This window comes from Pinus tabuliformis, chromosome 9 (assembly GCF_031772625.1).
Source record: "Pinus tabuliformis cultivar Carrire ecotype Pingquan chromosome 9, CPIR1, whole genome shotgun sequence".
NCBI lineage: Eukaryota > Viridiplantae > Streptophyta > Pinopsida > Pinales > Pinaceae > Pinus > Pinus tabuliformis.
The window spans coordinates 1236850758-1236864290 of NC_142307.1; the positions used below are offsets into that span (position 1 = coordinate 1236850758).

The 13533-nt window shown below is 39.7% G+C and overlaps 1 protein-coding gene across 2 annotated transcripts in view; it reads right to left on the reverse strand.

Annotated features, from left to right (window-relative positions):
• SVR1 (pseudouridine synthase family protein) overlaps positions 1–13533 on the reverse strand; it is a 246940-nt gene that overhangs the window by 111592 nt on the left and 121815 nt on the right. For both annotated transcript variants that reach the window (XM_089440617.1, XM_089440616.1), the window contains exon 7: positions 9227–9377. In XM_089440617.1, the coding sequence (XP_089296743.1) occupies positions 9227–9377 (151 nt within the window). The remainder of the gene's footprint in view (positions 1–9226; positions 9378–13533) is intronic.

A 13533-nucleotide genomic window follows, 5' to 3' on the forward strand; every position in this document is an offset into this window, starting at 1 on the left:
TCACCCTTGGTGAATTTGAAGAGGGATAAGGAATCCACTGATCCTTTTCCAACTGTCATTGGTGATTTCTCTTTCACTCTTGCTTGGGCTTTGTCTTCACCTCAGCTCCGATACCATGTTAATTTTAGGTATGTTCTATGCTTAGAGAAATTTATTGCAATTTTCACAGTTAGCTCAATATCTTTTCTAGATTAGCAATCACATCAGCGTAACAGTAAATTGCAGATAGAACATAAACATAAATAGCAGAAGACAAGCCAAGACAAGAGGACACAAGATGTGGCGCTAGTCAGGGACAAACCCCAATGTGGGGAAACCCTTGATCAATTCTTCTTATATGTTCTTCAATAGTTCAGCAGAGAGAGAGAGAGAGAAATAGTACATTTACAACAGAAGTCAACATTTTGACTTAGAGCATAGATCTTCTCTAAGAAGATGATACATGAGATCAGTTGAAGACATGTTGCTTCAACTAATTCTCCAAGGTGACTCCTTCACCTATCATCGTGTTGCATCTTGTCATCATGTTGTACCTCACCGTGTTGCACCATGCTGCACCCATCATCACAATGTTGGACCTCATGACCATGCTATACACATCATACCTATGTTGCATCTCATCATGCTTCACTAACCATGACTGTACCCATCACTGTACTGTTGAGCTCTTCATTGCACTATGCTGCACTGTACTTGCAACTCCCATTGTTGTACCAATGCTGCACCATGTACCATTGACCACCATGCTGCTCCATAACTTCTGTCATGCTACCATACTGCCTTAGTCATGCTGCCACACAGCCTTAGCAGCTGCCACACAGCCTTAGTAGCTAGATAGACTATGATCCCACAATCCTAGGAAACACACAATGTTGATATGTGTGTTATAGGAGCTAGGTATGGGTAGCAGTTCCTTTATCTAGACTGCTGATAAGAACCTTTTGTGACAGCACATAGGATCTCCTCATCTGAAGAGACCTCTCTCTTTAATTTGACTGGTCTTTAGGACAGCAGACAAGATGTGCACCTAAAACACAACAATGTCTCTTTCTTACAGCAGATAGGAGGTGTAGAAGATTGTGTTTGTTGTTGTTCCTTACTGTGACTGGTTAGGGCACCCATGTGCTACAACAACCCTCAAACAATCACCTAAAACATCCCTCAAAAACTGCGGCCTTGTCAAGGGAGGGTCTCCTCCATTTGTCACTGTTCTAGGTACTTTTCAGCCCAAGAAGCCTCCACGCTATCCTTATTTTAGTTAGGCAAGGCCTACGACCTACCACAGGGATTGTTGTCACCTATTAGGCAACCAAACAGTGTCACCCTTACCTTAAAGCTGCCCACAAACTGTCTGCAATTCTCCTTACCTAACTCAGCGTCTTTGTAGCATGGAACAACCCTCCACGCAGTCACCAAGAGGTTATAACAGCCCTAAAACACCCATGCTATCCCTACCTTCTTTGTTGGTTAGGGCAGCGAGTTCGAGAGCCTTTTTACTACCTCTTTTCCAACGTCTAAGGGTTGTCTCAAACAGTGTATAGATTAGGGCATCTAGGGTATGATAAGACTGTGTTTAGGGTCCGCCGTTAGGCATCCTTCACTGTGCTAGATCTCCCTTTGAACTGCGACCAAACCTTCACAAGACCTGCGGCTAGGGCATCCTTCTTTTACAACGAATAGGGTCTCCTTCTAGACCTGTGTTTAGGGCTTCCTCCTCTTAGACTTCTCTTCCACTAAAACCAAAAACAAGTGGAGAGAAATGAAGAGTGAAGTATGTGTACAAATGGCAATCAAGTCACCTCTTTTTATACTAAAACGTTGAGCACATGTGGGGTTTATTTGGTTGTTGGCCGACCTGGACGAATTGTCTTATAACACAAATAAATTCAGAACTCCATGAATACAGATCGGAATCGGATGATCTTTAGATCAATCCTACACCTCTCGATGACAGGGATCCAAGAAAAATATCAGTTTCCATAAATAAGATGACCCACATGGAGTTTGGCCCTAGTTTCCAATTTTAACAACAACCTCATACTCGTGTTAGATTTTAAGCTTCTGTGGAAGTTTTTTGTAGTGTCATGATCTGGATTATCCACAGTTTCTAGTTCATTCTGCCAACGTTTCAAACCCCAAAGGGGGTCCATCGTCAGGACAAATCAGATAGCACTTCTTCTATACCTACTTCTTGGATTAGTCAACAACCTCATGCTCCTTATGAGAGCACTTCTTCTATACCTGCTTCTTAGATTAGTCAACAACCTCATACTCCTTATGAGAGCATTTCTTCATGTTGACCTTCATTTGATTGCAGTACATGCTTTCGAGCATGTCTTTGGTGAAAGAAATCCTTTTATACTTGATCATGTTTTAGAGCATTTCCCATGATTCAATAATACATATGATGACATGACTTAAACTTTGATGGATACATACCTCATCTTGATTTCGCTTTGATCATCTTGGCTTCATTTGATGGTTCTTCTTGATTGGTGTAGCCTTTCTTGCTTGCATATCATTCTTTCTTGAATCCCATGAATGGGACTCCCAATGAGACATCTACTCTTATTTATCAACCTTCTTTTGAAGATTCTATTAGATGATCTTGAAGACCCTTATCCTGCAAACGTTTCTTCCTTTGATGATGGGGGCTTTCTAAGAAATTTAATCATGATTAATTATTATTTCATTGAGGATGAGGTCCTATAATAGGTATGCTCCTTTATTCTAGATTATATTTAACCATGCAATCTATTATATTTCTATATGCTCCTATACTACTCAAAACTTTGAAAGAAAACTTCAAGTAAAGAGGCTGACTTAGTCATAGTAAAGATCTAGAGGATCTTTCTTTTTCTGTCTTGTCTTCTTCTTTCACTTCTTGAGTTACATGAGCTTCCTCCCTTTTTCTCTTCTTGTTGTTGTCCTTGTTAAGTTTAGTACAATCCCTTTTGTAGTGTCCATATTCTTGGCATCCAAAGCATTAGACTTTGGACATATCTCTATTACTTGATCTTCGTGGACCAAATTTTCCAAATTTTCCCTTTCTCTTGGCCATGGTAGCAAATGCTTGCTCCTTTGATCCCACATCATCTTTTGCTTTGAGTCTAGTTTCCTCTATCTTGCATAGAGACCATAGTTCACTTAGTGGAGTAGCTTCCTTCTTGGCATATATGCTTGATGTGAAGTTGCCCCAATCCTCAGGTAGAGCATTGAGTACTATAGTTTCCATTTCCCTGTCAGACATGACTTCTCCTAGCTCTTGAAGTTGATCCCTCATCTCAGAGATCTTCATGAAGTAGGGAGCTATTCCTTCCTTTGATATCTTCATCTTGTACAAATCATTTCGTAGAGATATCACTTCTCCAGCTATGCTTACAAAGAATAGCTCTATTAGCTTGTTACAAATTTCTTTTGATGTTTCAAATTTGAAGACATAAGGAATGAGAGAGTCCTTGATAGATTCTATTAGAATCCTTTGAGCTCTTGTCTCATCCTTATTGTACTTGGTTAAGGCTTCAGTTTGTTCCTTAGTGGGGATAGTGATATTCCCTTTGATGTGATCTAGAAGTTCATTCTCTTTGAGAAGTAAATCAGTCCTCTTTTTCCATGCAAGGAAGTTATTGGTCCCAACCAATTTGTTGCTTTTCTTGCAAAAAGACATTGATGTATATTCAGAAGGGGACATATACTTGATAGAGTTTGAGATGTAGTGGACTTGCTTTCTTCTTGAAGACTTGACGGCTTGCCTTCCTTCGATCTTGATGTTCTTCAAGTAGCCTTCTCCAAATGAACTTGCTTGATGATGAGATTTTCTTGATGACTTGTAGCTTGATGTAGGTCGCTCTTTGATTTTTTCTTCTTGTATGTGCCTTTATATAAGGCTTTTCTTCTCGTTTTGTAGTCTTCCTTGATGAATAGTAGATAGTTGACCTTCTTGTCCTTGATGTGATCTAGACTTCTTAGCTTGATGCTTCAACCTTGTAGATGTTCTTGAGATGTCCTTAGATGAGTCACTTTATGAGTGTTCTTGAGATGCCCTTTCCTTGATTTGTCACCTTAGCTCTGATACCATGTTGAAGAATCGAGGGCAATGGGGTATAGTAGGATTCTTCTAGACTTGATAACAATTTGTGAAGCACTTTTACAATTTATCTTGTTAGCTTAATCTTCTTCTCTTCTTATTAATGCATGTGTGTTTACTTCATCAAACTGCTACCAAAACACAAGAACACAAGATGTTGGCTCTCTGCCAGGGCAAAACCTCTCTCTCTTAGAGAGGAAAACCCTTTCGTAATTTCTCTTATTGAAGCTTCTATTGATCAATGCCAAACCCTAGACCCTTGACAAGAATATCCTCCAAGCACAAGTCAAGTCCTTCCTCCTTCCTGCACTTTGTTTCCCCAGCACTTCGTCCTCCTTCCAGTACTTCGTCCTCCTCCTTCCAGCACTTCATTCTTCTTTCAACTGTTGATAGTCCTTGGTATACTAGCTCTAGAAGAGACTCCAACCTTTGATCCTTAGTGAGATCCTTTACCAATGAAGACACCTTCCTTCTCTTGACCAACCGAGCCTTTTCTTGATGTGAGGTTGCAGACTTGATGTGACAGTATTGCAGTCCTAGTTTCTCGCACGTGTGAGAGGTTTCCTTGTGTATTGATCCTTTTCTTCTTCACTTGAGAGAGAGTCTTCTTCGCTTAAGTAGGAGGCCTTGTAGGCCTAAGTTTCTAGCCCAAACGATGAGAGATGAGCAACTGTGATGTGGCGCTGTAGTGACCGCAAACAACCCTCCTTTCCTCGCATGTGTGACTGCAATTCATCCTAAAAACAGTCCCTTCAACTTTAGTTATGTCTCCTCCTTCTTCGCTACACTATAGGCTCCTTATCTCGCTTTTCCTTCACTCTTTTCTCGGCTATTTTTCTCCTTGATTTCAGAGATGTGATAGCTTGTTGTTAGAGGAGTGGACAGCCTCTATATATAGAGGCTTGTCCCTCCTTTAGGCCGACTTGAGGACTGCAGATCGACTTGAGTTTTCTTCATCATTTTTGCTTCTTTGAAGATGTCGTTGCATGGAGAGGACTTGACTTTGCTTGGAGGGATATATTTTGACTCTTATACCAATATATACATGGTGTAACATGCCCTTAAGGGTATTCAACATTTTCTTTTGACTTTTGACTTACCTATAGCACTTTGACATGTGCTAGACCTACTTCAATGGGCAAGAAACTCATTGACAAATATAACAAAAATAAAATTTCTTTTCGTGAATAAATACAAATATCACAAGTACATTTATGAAGACTGAACCTAATTACACTTTCTTCAACATGCTAGGTAGTCTAGAGTAGCAAAGGCCTTAAGGGCAGCCAATTCCACATGATCCCAAGCTATACATTACATTTCAGAGAGCATGATGACTTCGCAGATGCAGTGTTTCCCACTTTTGGCAAAGTGTTGGGCCTTGTGATGACTTGAGTAGTTGATATACATCCCAGAGCACCCTGAGGAGCCAGAATGGTGGGCTTCTCTTCCCTAGCATGGAGGATTCTTGATGATGTACCAGTGGACCCAGTATGCCCCCAGGCTGACCTTGACACTACCTGATGTGCATGCAATGAGCTAGGGCCTAGATGAGGATGGTCATCCTTAGCATGATTGAGGAGGGCTTATTGCACCTAATGGAGCCCTAACGCTAAAGAGAGGAGGCACCACATTGCTCACCTAACACCCTTGGAGATGACATGTGGCACCCATAACTCGATTTTAGACACTTGTAGTTGCTTTGATGATTGATTTGGGGGTTTTCCTCAAATGGAGGATGATCATGATGCTTGGAGACATTTTCAGACTTGTCTTTGCCTTGATCGAACATTCAGAACCCTAAAAGGGTATGACATCATCACCATTTTAGGTCTACAGCTCACGCGTGTGGGCTTATCTTCGCATATTTTGTTGTAAAGTTAGTGGGTTGGCTAGTAAACCAATTTTACTTTATGTCCACTCAAAAATCAAACTTCTGTAGGGGCATTTAGTTAGAAATTAGAAGAGGTAGAACTCATATAAGTAGAGGACTACCACTCTCATTTTGTTCACCATCACTTGTGGAAACTTGACCTCTCTTAGAAAACTCGACCTAGTTATTTGCACTTCGCTACTTTGTGAAGATGTGATCTTACGTGGATTTTTGGCTATTGGAGACTAGCGCTTGTTGTGGAGACGTCATTTTGGGATAAAGAAGGCTTGCTCTTGGATATCTTGTGAGTACTTTTTGTTGAATATCTTTCATGATGCACGTAATGAGTATTGCTAGGGTTTCTATGTTCCATGTCTAAATGCTTATATTTATATGAAATGCTTGGTAAATTTTGCATGCTTTAATTTTGTATCCTTGGACTCCCTAAAGAACCTCCTAGAGAGCTTTTCTCTAGTAAGTTTATCCCCTCAGTTAACAAGTGAAAACCTAGGGATTTCCCCTTACTCACTTCAAGGGTTTGATATTTCCATGGTCAAAATCCCGAAGACTCCATCACCCAAGTAGATAGAAGGTGTTGGCTTCCACCTTGGTGATCAAAACTCATTAAACCTTATCTTTCTCTCTCCTAAAATTTTGGCCCTTGAAGGCAAGCCACTAGGGTTAGGATTTCATGTCCAATTCAACTAGGGATTGGATGTTGAACTAATTTGAGGTCATTTCACCTTGTTGAGCCTTAAAACATCAAAATTTTGCAATTTGCATGGTTGAAAGTGCTTCCCTAGGGCTGATGTCATCAACCCTAAGTAATTCTAGGGGTTGAAAAAACCCTAATTATGCATTTAAGCTTCAATTAGGGTCATTTGAAGGTTTGTTGCTATTGTTGTTTGACCATACAAGCAAACCTTTTCTTTCCTCTTGCATGCCTAATTATGCTATAATTGAAACATATCTTGTAACCCTACAAGTCTTAACTTATAGGCATCTTCATAGGTACGATATTCCTTATCACAAAGAATTGAGCTTTGTTCCTAGTCTAAGTACATTGATTAAGCCTATCAAAGTGTTACCTCTGATCCTTTTGACCTAGAATATCATTTAGGTGACATATACTAGGAAGCCTCCCGTGTGGTGGAATTCCACTAAAGAGCAAGAGGTGGAGTCTTTAGGTGACAGTGGCATCCACCTCATTGTTGTGTCTGCTAGATTTTGAGGCAACAGGGAGCATCCTCCCTATGGAAGACAAATGTGGGACCAAGTTACCTTCACCCCCTCAAAACCATCCTTTAATGAAGAGCACTAGCACGCATGAGGTTAAGAGTTGACCTAACCCCTGTTCATACCTCTAAACAAGAAAAAGAAACCATCTCGTGAGGAGCACCTAACATAAGGGGAAAATAAATGGTCCTAAGCACAATTTTCAAGAAGAAAAGGGATTGTTGAAGGCTTTAGATGTTCCCTTGGTCCATGTCACGTGAAAAGTTAATTTTTTTGCACATATTTAGAGCCATGTCTCACCTATTTAGAGAATTCCTAAACACATTCACATATCAAATCAAGGCACTTATATATATTTGGAGGCATATTTCACCTTTGAGAAGGTTGGGGTTAAAAGCACATTGTTCAGGTCAATTTTGTACATGTTGATGAGATCTCCTTGCATAGGAAGATTCCATGTGGCAATATGGAGATGGCCAAACCCCTAAATGAGGATAAAAGAGCACAAAAGAGGAGATCCTAGCATGGAAGGATGACATGTGTCCATGGGGTCACTTTCAAACCTTAAAAAAAAAAAAAAAAATCCCTTTAAAAGAGGAGCACTCCACCTATGACAGAATCTAGATGCCTCTTAATAATATTTTGATGTAAGGAAGTTAAAAAGAGAACTATAAAAGGATATCTTATTTCATTTGCAAAGGGGAGTTCAAGTGGAGGGAAAAATACCCCAAAAGACTACGTGCATTGTTTTTTGTAGGCACGGGAGAAAGGGCTAATGACAGATTTGTGCTCCCATCTTCTTCTTTCTGTCGGTCAAATTGATGTGTAAGGATTGGATTGTAAATCTGCTGGTGTAATCCTTTTATGAGCTCTTTTCATTCTCTTGTAGGCTTCTTTCACATCAAGGAGGAGGCTTGATTGTGACCTATTCAGTCCTTTTTGACCTCTTGATGTAATCTGATTTATTAATGAAGAAATTGCTGGCTGTTCATTCATCTATAAGGCTGTCCTGCTGTTCTTTTTGCATTGATGGTTGCACGAAATACTTGATGATGTTTATTGGAGGTGGATTTGTACTTTATAAGCATTTCATTCAGCATCTGCATATTAATTGGATTTATCTTATTAGTAAGGTACATTGAGATTTTCCTTATTAATGTTATATCCACTCCACTCCAAGTCTCTTTGTCACCTTGCTACCTCGACTCCATAGCCCAAAGGATAAGGCACCTGTCCTCTTGAGTTCCACCTTCTTAATATTGTAAAAATCCTAAAAACTACATACTCTACTAATCCAATTTTCAGGTCTATGTTTAATGATGGATCAACAGTTTTATTCAAGGTTTTCCCCTTGTGCTGGGAAAGAACCATCCTAAAATAAGACGAATAGATGCTGTGTGATAGTAGGAAGCATTCCTAAGTTGCCCTCAGCTTACACTTTGTTCAGGGACTTGAATATTCTTAAAGTGCAGGTTTGGGAGTCAACGCATCATATATGCATGAGGGTTACTATCTTGACTCAAAGCACCCACCATTCAAAATTGCTTTTGTTATCAATGTATGGGCATTGCAAGTTTACCGCTCTATTATCCAAGGGGAATACACGTCAACAACCTCATAACATAGAAGACATGTATGAACAAACTGATTAATATATTGACAGAATATTGGAGAACAAGATAATTAGGTAGACCTAGCAGGGGTTACCAACATTCAACAATTCAGGGGGTACATGTATATCTGCTCTTGCCTATTCTACTATAAACACAGACAAACATGGTTATAAATTAACCAAATAGTTGAAACAAATATGTAATTGTATTCTAATATATTTGTATAATCATGACAACTATAATGTCTAGAATGGAAAAGGCATTGGAACTAAAGCCCATCTAACCTCGAACCTAAAATACATGTTTTCAATAGATATCAACATTATCAAGTGGTACATGAAGTTCCTAGGTATCCAACCTAAAAAATCACTAGATAGATAAGACAAGATAAGATAATGCATAAAAGGGGATACTTACAACAATCCGCAGCCTTTGCTTCCGTTCATTTGCCTGTGCAGATATAAGTTCAATGGCTACAGGGGTACAGTGAACCCCTTCGACAAGTGTGCCTTCACTAATGACCTGCAAATGTCTCTTAGTTACTTTCCCCTCGATTGCTGCAACATACCTGAACCATGATAACAATGGAGTATATAATCAATAATTGGAACACAACAACTCAAAGATCCGCGACACATTAGTAAAGTAATATATCAAATACCATTAAGCTATACCCTCCCTCTCTCCCTGATTCGTAATTTTCATGTGAATGCTAAAAATGAAGATCTGTGGACAGGACTAACATCAGACTAGAGAGAAACCCTGATACAAGCAATAGGATTGTTGAAATCCATGTAGGACAATGCTCTTGAACAAGATAGTGGGTTGACATAGTGTGGATTAGTAAGATAATATATCAAATACCACTAAGCCAGGCCCTCCCTCTCTCCCTGAGTCATTATTTTAATGTGAATGCCAGAAATGAAGATCTGTAGGTAGGACTTACATCAGACCTAGAGAGAAACCCTGGTACAAGCAATACGGTTGTTAAAACCCATGTAGAACAATGCTCTTTAACAAGAAGGATGGTGGGTCGATATATGCCTCCCTGCAGAGGTAATTGACCATTGAACCTAGAGAAAGATTGCCAATATTTTATAATAAATAAAATTTCCTGCAGGGCATGCTTCGGGAATCAGCAGTAGGGGAATGGAGTGGTTGTAAGCATCCCACATAACCATAAACAAATTAAGTAGATTAATCGGAAATCCAGCTCTAGATCTTTGTGCTAATAGAAATTCCAAGATGAATTACCTCTAGGTAGAGTAAAATACAGCCCAATAACAAAGGGATACATGTTAAGCATCGTGTTGATTGTAGCTGAGTAAAAATAATTATCTGTGGCACAATTGGTAATTCAGTACCTGGAAGGGTTGTTAAAAGTTTACATCTCTGAATATTAAATGGTTTGTGTATTAGAGGATAGGCTTTCCTAGTTGAGAAACAGAAACAGAATTGACAATTCTCGACAGTTCTTAGTAACCATCACCTACACTTATGCTCTCTTTGAAGTTGACAGTGCTTGCTCTTTCTGCTATATCGAAACACCTGAGTGCATGGAGATAATAGGGTCCTAAACTGCAAACATAGAAAATTTGTTTTACCACCTTTATGGAAGTTGCAAGAGAGAAAAGGATCAAATGCAATCACAAACAACCCCGGAATCAGCATGAACCATAAGCACATCATAAAGAAGAGAAGATGAACCCATGAAGATAAGCAAAAGAAATAGTCCCTGCAGATTAAAGAATCAACCTTCGATCATTATCTATCAATATGATGAGATGATACAAATGAAAGCTCGGGTTGTGTATTTATACACAACTCAAGTGAGGAGTCCCCTCAAGAGGAGTTTATGGACCCACAACACAAGCACACACCCAGAGACAATGACTAGGCCGACCTAGTCAAATATATAAAAAAAAATTACAATAAAGAAGGTAATTCGCCATAAATGACCACATGTTAAAATTACCATCATTTCAACACACCCCTGTGAAATTTCCTTAATTGCAGTTACTGGAAATTATTCTTCTACCTTATGCAGATTATTTGTCTTCAGAAATTAATTACAGAAAATAATGAATAAAATCACTACTGCAATTTTCACCAATAATAACAGGAACTGAGAAAATTAATGCACACACAAAATTTAGACACCGATATTTTTGGACAATAGTCCTTGGAAAACCCCCAGTGTGGGGAAAACCAGTTCTGCAGATGAGGGTTTTATTATTAATAATAATCTTCAACAATTGAGAATTACATAGACTGCTTGCCTCTCACTAGCAAAGCTCCGGGAATAATTTTCCTTCACCTCTACTAGCCAAATCAATCTGGAAAATCCTCATCAAATAAACTCAGCCCTTCTCTATGTAACTCGCACCTCCTCCAACAACACGCACTGACAAAACTGGAAATCTGCACCTCTTCAGGAATTTGCATTGCCTTCAGAAATTCGTTCCAGCACTAATTTCTGCCTCCAGCAAATCACTAGAGCAACTCACACCTCCTCCAGCAACTGGAAATTGAGCCTAGCAACTCGCATTGGCTAATGCGGCCTCTTTGCAGATGAATTTGGTCTTCATCCTTCAGTCAGAATAATTGGAATCCTCATGAAGAATTTCTCCAGAAATTCTCTCCTCGATCTTCCTGTTAAAACCCTGTTGTTGGTGTCTTCCATGTTATCACTGCGCCCTTGCTCTCACTGCAAATCATTGTATCTCCAGATGCCTCATCGACTTGCTCTTATAATCTCTCATTGATGAATCAACGACCACGATCTAACTCCAATCAATGGAAAAGATCATCTTGACTTCGTCTCATGACTTTTCTAGAAGTCACTAGAGCAAAATCGATTTTGTCTCAATTCATCTAATTTAATTAACCACTTTTCCTAAGTTAGACTTAGCAAAATAATTAAAAATTGGATAATTAATCTAATTAAGACGTTTCCCTTAGAAACTTTTTCTGTGTCTTGGAGATAATTATCCTCATGTATTCCTTAGTCTCATAGATACTAATAGAGACTAGAACACCTATCCGAGCTACAAAAACTAACACTCCCTCTTAGCGTGGAAGGTGTTCTCCACTACTCCCGACTTCTCCCTAAAGAAGACAAACTTTGCCTTACCCAAGGCCTTCATCAGAATACCTACAACCTGTTGATCTGTGGAAACATACTGTACTCGGATTGATCCACATTGTACACAAATTTTTGTGAAGTGGTACCTGATGTCGATGTGTTTCGACCTATCATGGAACACTAGATTTTCAAAGAGTTAATGCAACTTTGATTGTCACAATATATATGGATCAAATCCATCCTCTGACCTATTGATTTCTGGTAGCATCAGATGTGCTCTAAGTCTCAAATTTTGCAGAGAGGCTTAGGCACATGTATTCCAAAGAACCCCGAAAGCGTTTTGGGAAATTCCACCCAAAAACAGTTGTATTAAAATAGTTAATTATTTTTAAGGGACCGTCTAAACTTAGAAAAATAAAATAATTAAAAGGTATTAATATAAAATGTGGATGTAACTTCTAGAAAGAAGACGAGGATCAAGCAAAAATGATTTTATCCATTGATTAGCTTCTAATCTGGGTCGTTGAATATCAACGAGGAGATTATTTAAGGAAGCCTGAGGGTTCCTTGGAAGACACACATAGAGTTCAGAAGTTTGATTTTCTGAAGCAGAGCAACTGTCGGGAGAATTTCGATAGTGAGTTGTTTTAGAGAGGGGCAGAGAGAGTTTTGGCTGGAGGATCTCTCCAGAGCCACGAATACTTAGCGGAGAGGCAGAAAAACACACAGAAGAGGCAGCGTAGAGGGCAGAGAGTGTGATGCAAAGCTAGGAAGGGCTCACGCACGCCCCACACAGAGCAGCGCAGCAACTTCTAGCGCAGAGGTCCAAATTTGCTGAAGGAGCTGACGTTTCTAAGCCGGGAGGGCTGGAAAAGGCTCCTGAAGGCAGATCGATTCTCAGTTGGGTTAACGCAATGACGTAGAGGCTGATGCAGGGGTAGTGCAAAAGTAGTCGGGGAACTCGCAGTTCAGCTGTCGAATCAGCCGGGATCAACAGTGTTGAGTGAGGTAATCTCACCAGTCTTTCTTGCCAAGTGATTTTCTTTGTAACTGGATTGTCAAAGAGGGCATCCAAAGTTGTATTCAAAATACTTCTGCATAATAATTAAAACCCTTAGATTTGCTGCACCGGTTTTCTAGCATTGGGCTTTTATGGGGACATTTGTCCAAAAAATACTATCACTTGTGTGTATCTTTCTCTACTGTTTTGTTCTTGTTTAGGGCAAATTAATTAATTAAGTGAAGGTTGTAGTTGTATTAGCTTTGATATTTGTTGTAGGAAGCAGTAAATAATTTGTTTCAGCAATTAATAAATAGGAAAAGTTAATCAGTTGCTGCAGTAGTAGATTCAGGTGGGATTCTCGAATTTTCACATGGTATCAGAGCAGTGCAGGTGAAGCAAGAAGAACAGTGCCAGAGAACCTAGTGTTGAGCAGAAGAGGGAGATCGAAAAAGTTGCAAGAGGCAGCAGTTTGAAACCCCAGAGGGTTTGCGCAGTCCTAGCCAAAGGGTTGAATTTCGAGGCAGTCTCTCTCTGAGTGAGTCGACAGAGAGAAGGGCTACCAGATCAAGATCTTGTCGTGGTAGAGGGAGCAGCACTGAAGCCTCAACATGAGGAGAAGCTGGTGGGACGCAGTCT